This window comes from Genypterus blacodes, unplaced genomic scaffold (genome assembly GCF_046128005.1).
Source record: "Genypterus blacodes isolate CSIRO-AG114 ecotype Tasmania unplaced genomic scaffold, CSIRO-AGI_Gbla_v1 ptg000003l_1, whole genome shotgun sequence".
NCBI classification, from domain to species: domain Eukaryota; kingdom Metazoa; phylum Chordata; class Actinopteri; order Ophidiiformes; family Ophidiidae; genus Genypterus; species Genypterus blacodes.
In genome coordinates this window covers 7,455,169-7,475,385 of record NW_027466817.1, presented here as the reverse complement: position 1 = coordinate 7,475,385, position 20,217 = coordinate 7,455,169, and the positions used below count along the sequence as shown (strand labels likewise).

Below are 20,217 nucleotides of genomic sequence, written 5' to 3'. Positions count from 1 at the left end.
GTATAACTGTGTGTGTGTGTATGGAATCTGGAAGTAGGAGTGCCCCAGCTTTCCCTGTCTCTCTCTCTACCCTTCTCGGCTTCTCCCTGACGGTCTTTTTCTCTCGAGGAGTAGAAGTGACAATAAATACACAGTGAGTTGTCAAAATGTTAATTTACTTATTTTTTCTGTTAATCTACGTGTAGGATTTATATCCAAAAACTACAGAGTGACGTCAATTTGTGATCCGTACGGTGCTTTTGAAAAAAGTGTTTTGTGGTTTTTGTGACGGATGTGTGTGATGTGCGGTTATCTAATATGCCTGCAGACATTAATGTCCTTTTTTTAAAAGTAGATTTAAAAACTTTGTATTTTGAAGAACTGTGCTAAATTGTTGCATTACAGTTCTTAAACATAAGGACTATTTTAAAGTACATTAAAGTACTTTACTATACTGTTGAATACAGATAGTACAGTACTACTACCTCACTTTTGTGATTATCTTACTAAGCATGCCTTATTTCTATTTCTGTCTATTTCTGTCCACTTTTTCTACATGTACTTTGAGTAGATCTACTGATCTCTTTACAGCTTTAGGCGTGTTTATTTGTATTGACTCGCTGACGCTGAACAGGAGATTCAGAAGGGGAAAGGCTCCACCACAGTCCATAGACTCTCCTGTTCAGTGTCAGTTAGTCTAGCAGCTCTTTGTACTCTGTATGTGGAGGATCAGATTAATTTATGTATCTAAAGGACGTTAATGCATTTCTGCTGCTGTGTCAGCACCGCAGTACTTCATCTGTTTTAACGCTCCATTCTCTCTCTGTACAACAGGCAGCAAGATGAGTCTCGGAGGGTTTCTCAATGGCATATTGCGTGTCGTGGGGTGAATATACAAACACACACACGCATGCACACAGTCTTACCATGAGCTCTTTTTTAGCATGTTACTTACCGAAACAATCAGTACATTATGATTGTTGAGTATAAGCACCACCTCTCGTTTTTACACCTGTGTGCAGCAGAGCAGGTGTATTGTAACTACTCTGCATCCATTCATATAGGCCACACCCATTTGTTCCCTAACTAGATTTTCTCATTTCAACCTGGATAAGATGAAAAATTAGACGATATCCAGAAATGGTTGATTTGTTCTCATTGAACTGTTTTCTGACTCTGTCCTCTTTCCCTTCAGTGGCATAGATCCTGGTATGTTTACTCCTTCAGACCCTGTGAGTCAAATCTTCATTATCTTCAGCAAAAAACAGTATCAGTTTTCCCACCTTTACCACAGAACTATGAACTTTCTAGTCTGAGATGTTTAGCACTTTATACTCACACTTACAAACACATTTTTGTTGTTTACTCGCATCTCTGGACAAGTACAGCAGCAATAAGCTCTTATCACAGTGTCTTCTGTCCAGCTTGTAATCTAAGAATTTCTTAAGCCTCAGAAAATGATTTTTGTTTTCAGTTTTGAGGTGAGGAAGTTTAAACAAATATTTATTTCATTACAGCATTAATTGCAATAGATGGATTTAGAAAGACTAATGTTTGACTGATCCAGTGTCCCTGTCTTCATATTGAGTTACCTGTTGGGCCCCATTCCCTAAATGGAGCTACCTTAAAATCTAGATCAAAGTTCCCTCTGTATGGGCTCATTACAGTCACTGTGAAATGAGTAAACAGTTAGTCTGCAGTTAGAATGAGGAATGTGATCTAACACTGGATGCTTTGTGTGTATTTCGTTCAGCCTCCTCCTCGCAGACATCTGGTCCAGAACGAGAGCAGTGAAAATGACGAGGAGAGACAGTTTCGGAAGGTTTTCCAGCAGCTGGCGGGGGATGTGAGTTCATATTATTACGTTTTTATTCATGATTCATTGATTCTGTTTGTGCTCTGTGTTTACACTCAAGTTTGGCTCCATATTAAACCGTTTAAATATCTTGTTCACACACATCATCCATATTGACATTATGTGCAAATGTAATGGGTTTTAAAGCTATTCTTAGGACTCAGAAAATAGCTAGCCCTCTGTAGCCCCCTAAGTCATTACACCTGGCACACTTCTTGAGAGCTTTGGGCTGGGCCGGGAATTTTCCTGATGTGGGTCTGTAAAGCCCTTTTGAGACGTCGTATGTGATATTGGGCTATACAAATAAACTTGACTTGACCTTTGATGCTAACATGGAGCAGACAAGTGTGTTCTTGGTATTGTGTGTGTTAGCTTTGCTTGTTTTAAAAGCACACAAAAATCACATAGACTTGTTTCTCCTATATAATCACTATATAATGAAGGATAGGTTTCATAATCAGTTAAAAGCAGTTATAGTAGATATTGGGCTTCTTTTTTGGGGCATTGAAACAATGCTAATGTAGACTTTCAAGCCATTCTTTGGACAGCTTTCCTTTAGCCTTGTACAATGAAACTTGAATGAACTTGACATACACATTTTACATGCCTTACTTCACTATGCATACAGCCTCCTTCAGCCTGATGAGTAAAATGATTCACAGGTACACCACACCCTGATACTGGAGGTTCTTGTCTCTCCCAAACAAACTGAATCCTGTAAACAGTACACACTGTATGCCTGGGGGTTGCAATTTAATGAGAAAGGTACTTTTAAAGTGAAAGGCTGACCAACATCTAAACTAGCAATGATTTGCTAGTTGAATTACCATTGTATGTCCACTCCATCATCTTGTCTTCTTCCGTTTTCAACTCATCTTGCAGCCTGCACAACCTGTCTGCTCTGGGCTGCATTCCAGACTCCACCCTCTGCCCACGCTTTGTTTTCTCTCTGTCTCTCTGGTTTACTTTCACGCCAGGCAGGTTAAGCAGCCTTGCTTGTATCCACTCTCTTGTACAAGCATGCACTCAGTATTGCTGAAATGCTCTTGTCAAAAACACTTTGCTCTGCTCTTCGCCCAGAGGGAAACATTTCTGCTCCAAAAATTGCTCCATGTAGGCTACATTGTGTTTTTAACATGTACTATGGGTTGATAGAATATGGCTCTCAGTCAACGAACAATGACTCAGGCATGCATAGTAACGCCTTTTATCCACTCTGGCTTCATCCCCAAGGTCTGTCCATCACCGAGCAAATTTGCAAGACAAATTTGCCTCCACTCATATTTGTTTCAAGTCCAACCCACAAAACAGAGAAATATGTGTCCTCACAAGCTTCGGGTCGGAAACGTGAATCAACAGAAATCTGTCTCATCTGGATTGACATTGTCTCATCTCAGAGATGGGATTCTAAGCACCAAATATCAAACAAAATAAATTTCACTTTTTACTTAATTTTGTCATGCAGTCCAATCGTTTCTGGTGAGCATGATTAAGACAATTCACGAAAAATGTCTTGAAACTAGTCTGGCGCAGATGAGATGGTGCATGATCTGATTCAGATCATCTTTAAAGAAGTTCTGGAGACACCTTGATTGAAGGCATTTGCAGTGTCAGGTTCTCAAAACTAAAGCTGTGCAAAAAACAGTTATGGAAAGTCATATCAGTTCATCTGTCCATTAGCGAGAGATGGAGAGAGGGAGAGGGAGAGAGAGATACAGACAGGGGACACAGAGAACACAGAGAAGGACTGACTTTGTCTTTCTTTGCATTCCTTCGATTGTCAGGAAGGGCGTCACTCATACCTTGGGCTGTGGGAATGTGTGTTTGTTTCTCTGACTCATAAGGCGTGTGTGACCAGTTCTGCTGGAACTGGACCATCTTACTGGGTGAAGTTACTCAATAACCACACCCACTTGATTGTGGTCCAGGTGGGCGGAGTCAGGCAGCTGGTGAAGGTGGAGTCTGACTTTGCAGACTGTTTTGATCCCTTGGAAAGTCTGTTTCTTTAAAGAAACAGTCACTGATTTGAACTGCTTCATATGGTTCATTTTCTATGCACATTTACTTAAAGGGGACACACTATGCAGATTTCCATCCTCTTGTTCTCATTTAGGCTCTATTTTGAAACCTTTACAGTATTTTATTCTACAACAAATCCCCCAAAACACTACTACCCTATCTTGCTGCAGCACAACTGTGCACACTGAGTGGAAGCATGTACATTTGTACCATTGTGTTCAGTGTGTGCACTTTCCACTTTTGCTCCATTGCATTTAGAGGGAAATACTGTACTCTTTGCTCCACTACATCTGCCTATTCTATGTCTGAATACTTCAAACAAACATGTCATGGGGCGGCAGTAGCTCAGTGGGTAGGGCTTTCGCTTGAGAACCGTAGGGTTGCTGGTTCGAGTCCCTGCCGAGGTGCAAGGTTCCGAGCCCTTAATTGCTCCCCCCTCTGTAATGGGTGGTAATGTAATGTAAGTCGCTTTGGATAAAAGTGTCTGCTAAATGCTCATAAGGTAATGTCAAGTCAAGTCAATTTTATTTGTATAGCCTGATATCACATACCATGTCTCAAGGGCTTTACAGACCCACACCATCAGGAAAATTCACCCCTGTTCAGAACTCTCTGTAGAGACGAGGAAAAAACCTTGGGAGACTCAATTCCAAGAGAGATTCCCTCTCCAATAAACATCAACAATCAAAAATGAGTAAGGGGCTTGAAAAAAACTAAAGAGGAAACAGCCTGAGTTTGGTCTGAATCTTTGGTGAGTTTGGTTTGAGTATTTGTTTTGTGGGGCTTCCTCTGTGGAGAAATTTCATGAAAATGTCTATGTCTCTCTCTCTCTCTCTCTCTCTGTGTGTGTGTGTGCAAACAGGACTTGGAGGTGAGCCCCAATGAGCTCATGAACATCCTCAATAGGGTCATTTCAAAGCGTGAGTCCTGCTTTTGTTTATGTACTCTTCTCCTCAATTTTAACTTAAGTTAACTGACTTGACTAACTTCCTGTTGTTGTGGTTCAGATGGAAGCCTGAAAACTGATGGTTTCACCGTTGAGTCCTGTAGGAGCATGGTCGCTGTCATGGATGTATCCTTCCACATGACTGACGTAGGAAAGTAATATTGGCACTGTGGTACTGTGCCATCATTATTTATATTATTATTATCATCAGACGATTTAAAACAATATGGGACGGCTGATCGGTCTGACGGGGGGGTCATTCATTTACCTAAGGCCGTACTTATTTATATCCCTCCTCTTCCGATCCCGTGCCACGCCCCCCTGCAGTAGCTCTGCGCCCCCTAGCAGCATTAGTAGATTTAAGATTTAAGATTTAAGATACTTTATTAATCGTCATTTTGCATGCAATTCACAGCAAATCGCATGCAATTGAAATTTATCTTGCACCCCCTCATATCACACACACACACACACACACGCAAACACATGCATTACAGAGGGGGTGCAGAAGCAGTAGCAATAATATAATAAAATAATTTATAGTAACACTATAAAGATTGAAGAAGAGGGGAAGGTGTAAGTCAGAGGTAGGAGATCCATGGATGTAGTCTTGATTCCCGACTTTGACCTTTGACCTACCAACCTCAGTCTGACAGCACAGGCAAACTGGGCTTCCACGAGTTCAAATACCTGTGGAACAACATCAAGAGGTGGCAGGTCAGTACTCAACACTAATCCTCTTCATTGTTAAAAAAAACAACTTTAAAACCACAATCAGGTTGGTTAAGTTGACACTTCACTGGTGGTATTTGTATTATTTATTTGTAGCTGTACTTTATAGCTGTGTTTTTTGTGGGTCGTTTGTTTGTATGTGTTGTGGTTTTATCTTTCCTGAGTGATTTATTGTCCTGACTTGTGATCCTTTTCTGTTGATTTTCTCATTTGTTCTCAACAGGGTGTCTATTTGAGTCAAGATGCCGATGGCTCAGGTGTGATTTGTGCGAGAGAGCTACCAAGAGCCTTCAAAGCTGCAGGTGTGAAATTGTCTGTGTGTGCGTGTATGTGAATGTGTGTGCGGTTGTGTGTGCATGCATGTGTGAATAGACTGTACAATTCCAATCTCCAATTGTTTGTTTGTGTGTGTGTGTGTGTGTGTGTGTGTCCAGGTTTCCCTCTAAATGACGAGCTATACAAGCTGATTGTCCGTCGCTACAGTGATGAGCATGGTGACATGGACTTTGACAATTTTGTTGGTTGCCTTGTGCGTCTGGATGCCATGTGCAGTAAGTCTCTCTCTCTCTCTCTCTCTCTCTCTCTCTCTCTCTATATATTTACATTTTTTTGATTTTCTTTAAAGACTTAGATGCAAGAATCTGATGTTCATTGTGTGTGTGTGTGTGGTGCAGGAGCCTTCAAAACTCTGGATAAGGAAAACGATGGAAGCATTCAACTGGACATCAAGGAGGTAAAATTGTTTAAAAGAATGAAATGGGATTCTTTTCAGACCTATTGTCTTTGATAACATTAACCCCCCGCCCCCCCTCGCTCTCTCTCTCTTTCACACAGTGGCTTCAGCTGACCATGTACTCCTGATGTGATAGAGAGAAGCAGAAGCTGTTCACCTCCTACATCTCATTCCTACCTTCTCCCTCTTAGCCCAAATTACATTCGCGTGTGCTTAATAATGTGCAATAGTGTTTGTTACCCCACTGTCTCCATGGTGACAGGACTTCAAAGTCAAGGGGATTAACATATGGACCAAAGTAAAGCTGATGCTGCTGTTGCACAGTGCTTTTACCAGATGGTGACGCTGCATGTATGTTATCAATTTTTTGTCGAAGAAATTTGAAATAGTCCTGATTTTATTAGGCTAAGCTGTAAATGTAATTTGAGTCTAAATGTAAAACCAATTCTGAATAAAAAACACATTTTTCCTTTATGATTTATTGTGATTTATTTATTTCAGTGAGCAGGTTTTTATAGTTATTCAATTCTTTTGTGTTACCCCACTGTTAGATTCTTAGATTCAATCAAACAATCTATCTTTTTTGCAAAATTCAGTTTTGAGGAAGAAGCAATCAAACACAAACATGAATCTTCAGCTGAATCAGGACCCTTTTAATGCAATATGATGTCACTATATTATACCCTATGTGGTGGTCTGTACTACATTAGTTTTGTATTATTTTGATATTTATGTCATTGCAGTATTTTGAAATATTTTCCCCTGTTAATCACCAAATAATCAAATTGATATTTAAGATAACATCTGTAATTGTCACATGTTACAGAATTCATATCATATTTGTATGATATGATACTGTTTGGTTTTGCTTCATTACTTGTTTGGATCTTAGTAGTGGGTTGATTGTGACTAGAGGACTTTGTGTGCTTATGACGTGATTCTAACATTCCTACATTGACTTGCAAGATTGACATTTTCTGGTATTGGCTATTTTTTATTTCCTAACTAAGTCTATAACATTGTGTGGATAGTATATCTCTATTTCTTTGATAATATTCCTGTGTTACCTTCTTTTTATTGAAGCAAACATTTTACAACAGTGCGCATACAGTTATAAGACATTTTGGAGATTGCTTTTTATACAGAAAGAGGGGAAAAGGGAGAGAGAGAGAAAGAAAGAAGGTTGTATTATTATTATTATTGTTTAACTTTTGGTAAAATAGGCAATAGGCATCTTTGATAATATTCCTATAAGTGTCCTGTTATTTCAGGATACATTTGGTTCTTTGCTGAGTGACTTTGCAGTATTTGGTGCTTCTTGTACATCTTATAACATCCCTATGGGGACTAACATGACTCACTCTCTGAGTGTCCCTTTCCTTCATTATCATAAGTGGGTGTGTGGTTTGTTTCCAGCTCAGGGCGGGGCTGATGGGGAGAAGGGGAAGTGCAGTGCAGAGGGGAAGTGTGGAGCGCAGATAAGCAGGGATGCTGAGGAAGAACAACGGAGGAGGAACAACAGGTTTGTGTTCCAGGCTGAGGAGGATTTAATGCCGAGCAGCAGGAGTAAAACAAAAGAATCTGCACTGGAGCCCATGAGAGGTAGGAATGCTGCCTCGTGGTTTTTTGATCAAACTAACTTTTTAAACGGTTTGAATTTAAATGTTTTTTTCAATGAGTTGTCAGCTGTTTGTATTGGTGTTTATCTCAGTATGGTGGTTGATGATTGAAGATGTTTTTCTGTGTTTGGATGCCATGTAAAGTGAACATATAAATCAGAAACTGGGATAAAATAGTCCAGCAATAAGAGTGAAGTTTTAATAAATAAGAGCTGATTAAATTAGAAAAATAAAATCATGGGAGTATGGTTCCATGGTTGGTGACCAGTCAAATAGGATATTACATTTAAAGATTTAATTATTCAATTTGAGAAAAGCCCCCCCCCCCTCTCTGCTCAGTGTAAACAGCAGATGGACAGACTGTCTCTTCAAAATATGTGTGTGTGTGTGTGTGTGTGTGTGTGTGTGTGTGTGTGTGTTAGACAGAAGGAAAGAGAGAGACAGAGTAAACTGATTAAACGGATTTGGCTTTTACAAAGTCCATTGCCCAACAACTGGTATTTGCGCTGAAATTGACATATGTAAATTACTGAATAAAAATAATCTCAAATAGCATAACAAAATTAAGAACACCAACAGCACATCACTGTGTCATTGTGTAATTTGTAGTGTGTGGTGTGTTTATGTGGTTTTTAGTTATTAGGATCTACAAACACGTTTTACATAATGTCTGGTTGTATCATCCATACATTCACAGATGCTTCCATCCTTCCATCCATCCTTCCATCCTCTCTGTACTTGGGTTGGAGCCTATATCCCAGCGTGCACTGGGTGAGAGGCAGGGTGCACCTGTCTGTCACAGGACTAAGCTACCAAACTCCACCAAAAGTCTTTGGAAAAATACTTTCTCATCTCAAGTGGATGACTTCCAGCCATCTATGGATCTCCTCATATGCATAAACAGAGAGAGATGGAGTGGCCATGTCAGTCCTATAGTTTTCACATAGTTTCCATCTTCATCAAAAGTTCTTGAATCTGAATCTGCTCAGACTTCAGCCACTGTAATCACTCACACACGGTTTGGTCATACAAATGATCGACAGCATCAGGGAATCACTGATGTTTGTATTAGGAAATACAATTTTTCTCTAATTCTTATTCTTTTATTCAGCTTTTTTAAACATTTTTATCAAGCACATTGTGTTGGTGTTTTTGAATTTCTAATATTAATAAACTCCTCTCATCTGTGCTTATTAGTTTTGTAATATTTTGTAGAGAGAAACAATAATATGTCAAATTGTACAAATATTTGATAGACAGTTAATCTGTTAGTTTGAAACTGACACAGACAATGTTTTAAATCAAAAGAAGACTTTTTCTCATAAAAAAGCACCTGATTATTGTTGCTGCCAATCCATCAAAATACATTTTATCTTTCATAGTTTGTATTTTAAGGAAAGGGTGTAAAACTGGACCTTTAACAATTTATTAATTTTAAGTATTGACAGCCTGAGATTTATTCTGCAATCACAAACAGTGGGTGTAAAAAAATGAAAATGTCCTCAGGCTTTTCAAAAACAAAACCACTTTATATACCAAAATCAATGTGAGATCTAGTTTAGAATACAACATGTATGTTTACATGAGTAGCAAATCTAATTGTGTCTTTGTTTTATTCTATTGCCAGTCATTACTGATAACAGTGTCAGTCTGCTCTCCAGCTGCCAAAACCACCTGATGCTGCTGCTTCATCGGGTCACCAGGGACTGAACACACCCATTCAGCAAACACACGCATAGAAAACACACACATACTGCAAACACACACACACACACCAACACACACTGCCGACATGGCGTCAGACCCACCTGTCCTGACAGAGCAGGAGGAGCTTCAGAGGAGAGCCAATCAGGTTACAGATGAGGTAAGAGCTATGCGGCGCTTCGGGTTTCAGATTGAAAACTTGAAAAACCAGACAGTTGTGCTTCACATGAGTCATTATCTTTATAATTATTAGCACACTTTGAACTTCAGGTTGGTGGAGATGATCACTTGATCATACATCAGTCAGTATGATGAGAACCTGTGTGCTATGTGTTATTGTCACATAATACATTCATTTGCACCTCCTGCGTGCAAATCGAATGATAAACATTTAATTTAGTTTGATCTTTGGTCATACAGGACACAGATTGAACCTTGTGGGGTTTATGGGAAGTTCCTGTCTTAAACAAATTATTTAAGAAAATGTGAGATGACAAAAGCCACACACTTTGGCAGCGAGTGTGTGAGCAAACAAGGCTCCGGCTTACCTGATTGCCATGGAGATGGCTGGTCTCCAGGGCAGTCTGCAGAGAGGAGTCAGGTTTCACAGATGAGGTCATACACACACACACACACACACACACACACACACACACACACACACACACACACACACACAGACACACACACACACACACACACACACACACATACACACAGGGTGTAAAGGTTACTGCAGGTCAAAGACATTTTTGACCTCATCATCACCTCAGTGGGAAAGACTCCAGGGACTGACTTGATATTTTTACACACACTTACCCCGAGTCTCAAAGGCTCCTGCACCACACACACAGACGCACACACACACAGACACACACAGACACAGACACAGACACACACACAGACACACACACACGCACACACACACACACACACAGACACACACACAGACACACACACGCACACACACACGCACGCACACACACACACACACACACACACACACACACACACACACACACACACACACACACACACACACACACACAGGAATTCTAGGTATGTATGTGACTGACACATATATTCATCTTTTATTTGTAATAAAATTGTATTGCTCCATTACATATTTATAGTGTGGCAACCTGACTGAGCTGCAGTTTGCAATAACCATCGTCATAATGTGAAGATATTTATTGAAGTTTTTCATTGTTAATCTTTAGAATGAACATTAGAGAACACTAATGAGTCCAACTTTGGTGTCTTTCAGTCATTGGAGAGCACACGGAGAATGATGCAGCTGATTGAGGAGGTAGACACACACACACACACACACACCGCCACCGCCCTTTGTCGTCGTCTTCATCTTCGTCTTTGCCGTCATCGTCAGTCTGGTGCTTTTCCACTGCTGTAGGAGAGACGTCTCTTTAACTGACAGCAAGACAGATGAAGTCACCATGTGTGTGACCTGAAGCTGCTGAGAAGTGATGTGGGGTTTTGACAAATTGTGTGAGAGGACCACATAGCAGTCGGACAGCTGGACATACATACTATATGCATTTGGTTTTTCATTGACCACACTAGAGGTTGTACATGTTGATGCTCCCCGGCTATGACACATGATCTGAACCGAAACACATACAAGGAGATCTAATTGTCTGATCTAGAACCAAAGAGGGCTGTGCCTGTGTGACAACTGTAATTATGTATGTGTATGTTTATGTGTCTGCTCCCCTCCTCAGAGTAAAGATGCTGGGATCAGTGCTCTTGTGATGCTGGATGAACAAGGAGGTAAACAGTAAACAGTAATTGTTTCATGCACGTTTTTTCATCTGTAGAACAGGAAGCCAGAGATCGAGGTCAGTGATTCATGTGGCAAAAAAAAGGAAGTTCATGCGTGTCACCTTTCATTCACCTTTCATTTCCTCTATTTACTTCACCCATGGCACAGAAACATTTTTGCATATACCTCTAAATGTACCTTGAAATGAAAGCTGCGGCCATTAGGTGACGTAAAAATGATACACAGCCCTGACGTTCCATTACCTTTGTAAGTTTCATGGCTATTGCCAGTGTCAGTAGACTCACCGCAACGTTGACATTCCACCACATTCGTGTTTCTACCTTTGGTGTGGAGGTCCCAAGTCCCAAAAACAAAATAGTGTTGTTTTTTTGGCACCTGTTGATTTTGTCTCTGGGTCTTTGATTATCAACCCGTCACTGAGCAATCACAGGGTTCGACAGAAATGATCAGTTGTAAATGCATGACACGTTTTATTAAACCCGCTGCTGACCGTGTGCCTAACAGAACAGTTGGAGCATATTGAGGAAGGCATGGACTCCATCAACAGGGATATGAGAGAGGCAGAGAAGAACCTGACAGACATGGCCCAGTGCTGTGGCCTGTGTATCTGGCCAATTAGGAAGTAGGTCTGATCCACACCTTATCCAACTGGTTCGTCCTAACTGGTTCCTCCTAAGCCCACACTGGTGCCCAGTTCCATTCAATTACGCTTAAAAAACTGAGCACTGGAGCCCTGACGTCTCCCATGTCAGATTTCCATTTCATGGTTTTCCTGCTGTGCACAAAAAAAAACTGTTGCCTACAAAATCATACTGACATATAGAGTGTATAAACTGTATATATATATACAGTATATATATACAGTTTATATAGTCTATATGTCTGTGTGTCTTAAGGACACTGACACTTTCACCACAGTGATTTTCTGCATCAAATCAAACGTCACAACAACACAAATTAATTGGAGATGGAACCCACAGCTGGGTTGTTTTTAAGACGTAATGTTTCTGCACTCTACGGACGAGTCTCTAAAATGAGATCTTGAACATTAAACGTAAACCTCCGTCCTTACATGTTTATTCTTAGGCAGAAAGTGAACATGCTGCCATTACTGCTTTGGCTCTAAAATTGTAACTGAACTAAGGATATCCAGTTGAAAGCTGCTGTGTTCTGATTCTGCTGAAGGAACTTGCTAGATGCCAAAACAAGGCATGACAAAAGAATCCATTTTCCTGAATTTCATGGAGGCATACTAACCACAAATCGACGCCTTCATTGGCTTTAATATGGTCAAACCAGGACATAGATAACCTATTAAACCAGTTAATCTCAATAATTTACCAATGTTGGAGATCTCATTATATTAGTTATCCTGAGTCCACCCAAAGGTTGCCATTTAACCAAGAATGGTGGTTGAGCAGATGATGTAACTGGGCACAGGGGCCATGCAGGGCCCAAACCGCCAGCATATCGGGACAAAAGCTGGCTCGGCTCAGCCTGGTTTGGCTCGCTTTGGTCCGGGTCGCGAGTGGATGCCGTTGGTTTCTGTTTTGCACATTTTGTGTTTGCGGTTGTTGGTTTTTCAGTTGTTCAGCTGAGGGGCTTGGGTGGAATAGTTTAGGATTAGAATTTTTATTTTTTTGCATTTTGTTTTGCCTCCCTTCCATCATTTTCCTCCTCCCTCCTTTCTTTGCTTTCCTCCTCGCTGACTTCCACGTTCTATACCTCCTTCCTCTCTCCCATCTCTATATTCTTACCCTCTTCATCTCTACATCCTCCCTTTACTACTTCACCATTACCTTCCTTCCTTTCACACTTCACTTCCTGCACTTCTCCACCCTTTTTGTCTCCTCCACCCATCGTACCCTTCTTTGTCTGCTTCCCTCTCCTTCTCTTTGTCCCTTTTCTTCTCATTCATCCTCCTCCCTTCACCTCCTCCACCTCACATAGAGCAGTTGGAGCGTATAGAGGAGGGCTTGGATCAGATCAACTCTGATATGAAAGAGGCTGAGAAAAACCTGACTGATCTGGGAAAGTGCTGTGGCCTCTGCTCCTGTGATAAGTAGGTGGATGGTGTGCGTGTGTGTGTGTGTGTGTGTGTGTGTGTGTGTGTGTGTGTGTGTGTGTGTGTGTGTGTGTGTGTGTGTGTGTGTGTGTGTGTGTGTCATCTTGGGTAAGTATACGGTGATCACTGAATGACATCAAGCAGCTGTCCATTGATCAGATAACATTTGTTTCCATAACAACAATCTCTGTGATTTATTTATTTGAATTTATTTGATCAAACACACAGTGAACACTTGTGGACATGCATCCAGATTGATAAATAAAGCTTGTTTTCATTGACAAGGTCTTCTGACTTCACTAGCATTCTGTTTGAATTGATTAGCTTCCTATTATTTCTAATATATGGCAGCGTTTCCAATAAATGATGTGCAACAAAGGCATGATAAGACAAGAGAAGCTTGGTATCTTTTGGTGAATTGATAAGCATTATATCTTCACATCTGTCTGTCTCCTTTCCCAGCCCCCTATTCATTCTTGCATTGCACTGTTGCTTTTCATCTCATATAGCTGTAACCTCTTTTTACCTGATTGAAGTAAAAAAAATCTCAGTCTTCTGTTTCATCATGTTTACAGAAACATGGTGAAACAATGACACAGTAGACATTATGTCTCACCACTGCACAGTCAGACTTTTTTGTGCTATTTGACAAAAAAACAGCTGAAATGTGATGGCACTGATCTGCAGACACAACAGACTGCTTCAGGCTCGTCTGTCTGTTTGCACCCTGGACGGACACACAGCTGCCTGTTAAACAACCACAAAGCTTTTAGTCCCATAGAAAACCAAGCAATGTTGTGTGACCAGTATGGGTACAATGTGGTTTGCATTCAACACACTGAACAGACACTAAAAATGTAGGAACAAGTCAAGAACATCCATAAACTCTCTCTCTCTCTCTCTCTCTCCCTCTCTCTCTCCATCTCTCTCTCTCTCTCTCTCTCTCTCTCTCTCTCTCCCCCTCGCTCTCTCTCCTTTAGGCTGACGGCCTTTGAGGAGAGTGGGGTGTACAAAGCAGTTTCGGGCAGAGCCTCAGGCCAGGATGGTGTGGTGTCCAATCAGCCACCATCGTCTCGCGTTGTCGATGAGAGGGAGCAAATGATCATGAGCGGAGAATACATAACGAGGTGGGGGAGTGGATGAACTATGTATTCGGGAGAGTGTGGTGTTCTGTTATGGGAGGCAGCTGTGTGTACATGATGAGCGTGTGTGTGTGTGTATGTGTGTAATTGTGTTTGCTCTCCTGACGTGTATTATAAGCGGTTACATGGGCAGCTGGCCAAATACAGGATATGATCACACACACACACAAGGTCACAGAACTTCCTTCTCTCTCCCTCTCTCTGTCTGTCCATTATAAGTAGGCTGTGATTTACTGTATGTTGATGTCATAGCTCTCACACTTTCTTGACTCAGGGTGACTAAAGATGCCCGTGAGGATGAAATGGAGGGCAACCTGGCTCATGTGGGCAGCATCATCGGGAATCTGAAGAGCATGGCCCGCGACATCGGCAACGAGCTGGACGCGCAGAATGTCCAGATGGACCGCATACAGGACAAGGTAATGCCACTACGTGTCAACCAGTATCACTCGGAATGTCCTCCAATATTCCCTATTAACAGTCCCGATTTGTTTCTTGTTTTCTGTGTTGCTCTCTACAGGCCGTGCTCAACGTGTCCCGCATCGACACTGCAAACAAGAAAGCCAACAACCTCATGAAACGATAGACAGCTCTCCCCTTCTCCTCCACTCTTCACTTTCTACTGCTTCATTCCGAGTTCAACCTTGCGACAATGACTGTGCCAATGTATTGCCACTATCTCTTTGCTTTACATACATCTCCATTACCTCTTGCAGTCTCTATGATATTGTGCTAAAATATCCATATAAAATCTGTCATACAATCAACAATCTCAGTCCGGCCTTTTCGATTTTCTTCACGTTTATTGCCCTCAAGGTAGCTTTTGCGGTCACTCCAGAGAATTAGGTGACATGAAAATTTAATGATCCCTATGGTGAAAGTGGATCACTGCACTACACAAATGGAATTACATTAGGACACAATATTATAAAATAACATAACAATTTACAAAAAGGGACATATGGAGAACAACACAACAAAGAGTGCCTCCGTTGGTCAGGGCTCTTTTATTTCGTCCAGGGTCAGAGGAAGAAATACTGTGGAGAAATCCTGTACACAGATTTCTATAAAAATAAAACAAATCTCTAAAGTAGTCAGGATATTGCAAAATGTAAAAATTACAGTAGAGCAGCGCCTCCCCCGTTCTTCCATCTGAAATGCCCCAGTGGGGGAAACACGTGTGTGCTCGCGCCCCCTGCAGGTGCAATGTAGTACTGCACATGGTGATGAAACACGCATTTGTCGACGGAGGAGGACCTCTGGCGACACCAAGCGGCCAAACGTGGAACATGCGCGCATTTCTTTACCTCTCCATCTTCTTTGTTCCCATGTTGACATAAAATGGAGAAATTATTCATTTGGGATGTGCTTATTTGTGTTTGTTTTAATCTGCTGTGACATTGGCTCAGAGGAAGAAAGTGTCAATATCACCAAGGTTTTCACGAACACAATCTGAATCACTATTTCTGAAAAATATATGCACTTTATATTTGAGGAGGGTTGTGATTTATACCCTAATTTTCCTTGTGCATGTTATTCCCTTAGCTATTATAAGTATACTGGATTTCAGGGCTGCATCATTGTTGACATTTGTTGCAGTGTGCAGCAATCCCATGAAATAGATTATAAGGTGTGTGTTTCATGGCTTGGCATAGGTAAATGTATTGTTTTGACCCATGACCTTTGTTTACCTATATATTCTGCTACTCTTAAGACATAGCAGGTGTTAAGTGGGGAATGTATGTTGGTTAGTTTGTAGTGATAGAAAAGAAGAATTGCATGTCAAGTATAAATATTATTGATAAAATGTGGTAAGGACACAAGAGTACATGACTGTGGGGGCAGTGTGAGGGAATTGGAACCACGTTGAGTGATTTAATTGTCAATTTAGCTACTAAAAACGCAAAAACTGTTGTATTTGTGTAGAACGTGTGAGTTTGATGACAAGCTTGCTTGTTGTCACCGGGTGCGTTCGTGCACACTGGGGGCGCGCATCGCCTGATTCTGGAAAATGTTGCGCGTTCTAGGAAAAAAAAAAAATCTCGCGTTGCAGCGTCTGCGCAGTTCTCTGACTCTCGTCACTCCGAAGTTTCGGGACAACCGCGGAGGAAGGAGGGGAAAGAGCAACGCCATTTTACCGGTAATTATTTTTTAAATATTCCGCTTTTTGCACGGCACCTTGCGCTTCATAACGGAGTCCAAACTTCAGGCTTGGCTTTTCCAAAAGCGCCAGCCACTGCGGATCGAGGGGCGAGCGTAGCGCGGAGGCTAGCCGACATTTCGTCCTTTATCTAGCAGACCGGCAGTCGCTTATTTAGCGCTGCGGTGTGGGTTACAAATCACACGGCAGCATTGAAACGCGTTGAAAGCAGTCCCCATTAGCTCCCACGTCGGCATTGCTCTTCCTCCAATACCCTAATGCACCACAAAACGAGACATTAGCGTTGTTGTTCTCTACGAAGCGACGAGCATTCGGGCGTTCCGGACCGAGATGGCGGAATTCGTGGGCTGGGCTGTTCCTTCTGTGAGTCTCTGGGCAAGCACGAGCTTAACAAAGGCGCAGAATAGCTAACGCTGATTGGCTCATGCAGGTCACGTGGTTTCAGCAAACGAAATCGTACTTGGATATCTAATGAGAAGTTTTAATCGCGTATTGACAACAAATATAGATGCGTCAAGAAAGTGTTAATGAACAATAAGATGACGCCACACGGTGAGAAAACAAGCTTTTTAGAAAACAGGAAAGAGAAGAAAAAGGTCTTTAAGTTTGACTTGAAAGTTTGAAGATCTTGCCAGTTTGAAAACGGTTCTAGGGTGTACTTTACAGATTGATGCATAAATCGATTTTTATGAATGTAGTTGTACATTTTAAACATTAGCTAGCGGTTAGGTGACTTAACAATTACAACAACACACACACAAAGTCGATACAGTTATCGAACAAATGTGTTTTTCATCTTCAATGCCGCATCAAGCCAGAGGGAGGCAGTCTTGACACACAAGCTATCAGAGAGACTGAAATACACTGTTGTTCTCATTGACAGTGTTTATGTTGAAGCAAATGCAAACCCAATTAGCCTGAGGTACAAATCCATGCACAAAATGTAGTCACTGAGAAAAAAAACACCATTCATATTTTCAGGATATTGAGTTGTTGATATTTCAAAAGCACAATTTAGATTGAGTTTCTCTATATTTAGTTTTTGTATTCCACCAAGAGAAGGATTGAGGACTGCAAACAATATTGAACACGAGAACTCGTAAAGCGCCCTTTAATCTCAGTGAATACCCTCAGGCTTTGTATTTCAGTGCTCCTAAATAAAAAGAGTCTTCTGTGCTTGAACTGAGAACATTCCCATTAACCTTTTTGGAAACAAAACCGCTTAATCAGCATTTAAGAAAGCTCAGTTAGGATTAATTGACAGTGGAGAAGGTAAAAGAATTATATCTAAATCTATATTTATATAAACCGCAATAAAACTTTATAATGTATGTATATATAAATATATATACACACTCTTGTTTTCTTTTTCTTGCCTTTTCTACCTCATACATAAAAAAAGGTGTATATGTGTATATTGTGTATTGTTTCTTGTGTGTATTTATTTTGTATTTCGTCTTCTGTAACTTTGCTACTGTGACGACTGAATTTCTCCTCTGTGAGATCAATAAACACCCTAACCTATCCTGTCCTATTTGATTCTTTATTTGCTGTTGTGAAAACGTCTGACTTGCAACTCGGCTCTTGTCCTGCAGGTCCTGGAGGTTGGTGGACCTGGAACTTGGACTCGATACTCGGCTGAGCCATAGAAGGCTGTCGCAAAGAAGAAGAAGAAAGGCTGACGAGGCACAAGCGGAGCCATGTCGGCCCAGTGGCGTGAGGACAGTATTGACCTGTATGGTGTGGGAGGAGCTATAGGGCCCCGGTCCAAACCCAGGTTCTCTTTCACAGAGGTGAAGTTGCTCCTGGAGGCAGTGAAGAGGAACAGATACATCATCCTCAGTGAGTAGCACAGCTGTGTGTGTGTGTGTGTGTGTGTGTGTGTGTGTGTGTGTGTGTGTGTGATGATAAAGTTAATGTAAGTAATTGAAATGTGTATTGTACGTTGTAGAAATGTCTATAAGAAGTATGTTTATTAATTTGTGATGCAACATGGTTAAACATCTAGTCCTGGTTAACACAGAGTAGTTACATGGTGAGGAAGCACTGAGTGAACCACTCACACACACACTCACTCTCTCTCTCTCTCTCTCTCTCTCTCTGTCTCTCTCTCTGTCTCTTTCTCTTTCTCTGTCTCTCCCACTCACTCACTCACTCACTCACTCACTCACTCACTCACTCACTCACTCACTCACTCACTCACTCTCTCACACACACACACACACTCATTCACTCAGTGAGCAACACTACTACAGAACATATCACACCTTGGACTCTGTGGCAGTGCTCCACCAGCCGTTTGCACATACCACCACCACCACACTGTATGTATTGATGAGCGCATTCTCATTCCTTTGTGTCTGCAGAGAAGTTCAATCAAGGTGTGTCAGCAGAGGCCAAGAAACAGACCTGGGCTGAAATTACTGAGCAGATCAATGATCTGGGGGAGAACCACAGAGAGGTTTGTCTCTTCGAGCAGACTGTAGTTGTGTTAGTGTTTAATAGTTGAGAGTAACAGTCAGGAAAGTTCTTTGTTGTTGTGTTTATGTTTAGGTGAATGCAAACAAACTGTCACCAGAGAAGGTAGAGGTGTTGATAAACTGAAGCCTGTTTTGTTTCTTAGGTGCGTCAAATCATGAAGAAGTGGGCAGACCTCAAATGTGATGGGAAGCGACGCATTGCAGCCATGCGTGGCCCTCACAGCGACAACCTGAGGAAGAAGCACCTGGGCCCCGTGGAGAAGATGGTCCATAAGATCCTGATGATGAGTCCTGGAGCAGGTGAGGAGAGGAAAGGTCTTAGGAGTGTGGGAATGCTGGAAAATGCTTACCTTAAGTCTAAACAGGAAAACGAGAAACCGATGAGGTGAGTGCACACGGTCTAATCTGCCGGGTTAGCCAGGTGTAGCTGCTGGTGTTCACATTAAGCTAGCAGACTCTTAACAGCTTGGAATTCTCTACTAGATCTTCCTAATGATGCGTCAACATCACATATTTTTAACATAGAATCTCAGAATGTTAATCTAATTATCTTTGTTCTTTAAGTTGCAAAGGTCAAGCACATTCTCTTCATCTTTAGTTCCTCACAGCCGTCTGCCATCTTGGCTAGCCGACCTGTAGAGGCTAGAGTTCATAGAGGCTATGAACAGGCGTTAGCACGTTAGCAGCTATTAAATAGCACATATTCTGCACTTAACACCTTAATTGACATTCATAGCTTAGTTTTGCCGGAGTTGGTGAATACGTTTGCACATTATTGTGTTGGTTCTCATGTGTATTTACCTGAAATAAGTTTTAAAAGCAGCGAACATTACTTCTCTGCTTGGACAAGAGTCTCTTATGGGAGATATGTAGTGTGTGGTTGCTGCTCTTCCTTTGACATGCGCCATCTGCTGATTGGATGCCTGCATTGTGCCAAAAGGGAAGAAATAATACCAACTGACTCATTTCTTCACTTTGTTG

General features: G+C 41.4%; 3 protein-coding genes across 8 annotated transcripts in view; all 3 read left to right on the top strand.

Annotated features, from left to right (window-relative positions):
- The first annotated feature begins 5 nt into the window (after positions 1-5).
- capns1b (calpain, small subunit 1 b) lies at positions 6-6,738 on the top strand. Its single transcript, XM_076145940.1, has 11 exons — positions 6-133; positions 814-865; positions 1,175-1,211; positions 1,733-1,825; positions 4,716-4,773; positions 4,861-4,925; positions 5,448-5,516; positions 5,755-5,833; positions 5,966-6,082; positions 6,206-6,264; positions 6,366-6,738. The coding sequence occupies exons 2-11, from the start codon at positions 822-824 to the stop codon at positions 6,390-6,392; spliced, it is 648 nt and encodes a 215-aa protein (XP_076002055.1). The 5' UTR covers positions 6-133; positions 814-821; the 3' UTR covers positions 6,393-6,738.
- Positions 6,739-7,738: 1,000 nt separating this feature from the next.
- On the top strand, positions 7,739-16,544 carry LOC142995000 (synaptosomal-associated protein 25). Of its 5 annotated transcripts, XM_076145887.1 has the most exons (9): positions 7,739-7,866; positions 8,581-8,654; positions 9,545-9,747; positions 10,855-10,896; positions 11,327-11,375; positions 11,893-12,010; positions 14,434-14,580; positions 14,870-15,014; positions 15,116-16,544. In XM_076145887.1, exons 3-9 carry the CDS (start codon positions 9,676-9,678, stop codon positions 15,179-15,181), a joined length of 639 nt encoding a protein of 212 aa, XP_076002002.1. In that variant the 5' UTR covers positions 7,739-7,866; positions 8,581-8,654; positions 9,545-9,675; the 3' UTR covers positions 15,182-16,544. The 5 variants fall into 5 exon arrangements, with proteins under 5 accessions (XP_076002002.1, XP_076001993.1, XP_076002009.1 ...); XM_076145878.1 differs by lacking the exon at positions 8,581-8,654; XM_076145894.1 differs by lacking the exon at positions 8,581-8,654 and having other exon boundaries at positions 9,527-9,747.
- Positions 16,545-16,635: 91 nt separating this feature from the next.
- LOC142994988 (uncharacterized) overlaps positions 16,636-20,217 on the top strand; it is a 258,121-nt gene continuing 254,539 nt past the window's right edge. For both annotated transcript variants that reach the window (XR_012961470.1, XM_076145864.1), the window contains exons 1-4: positions 16,636-16,735; positions 18,352-18,598; positions 19,123-19,217; positions 19,380-19,536. Coding sequence is in view for 1 of the 2 variants with exons in the window: in XM_076145864.1 (XP_076001979.1) it covers positions 18,457-18,598; positions 19,123-19,217; positions 19,380-19,536 (394 nt within the window). In the remaining variant the exon portion in view is untranslated. The remainder of the gene's footprint in view (positions 16,736-18,351; positions 18,599-19,122; positions 19,218-19,379; positions 19,537-20,217) is intronic.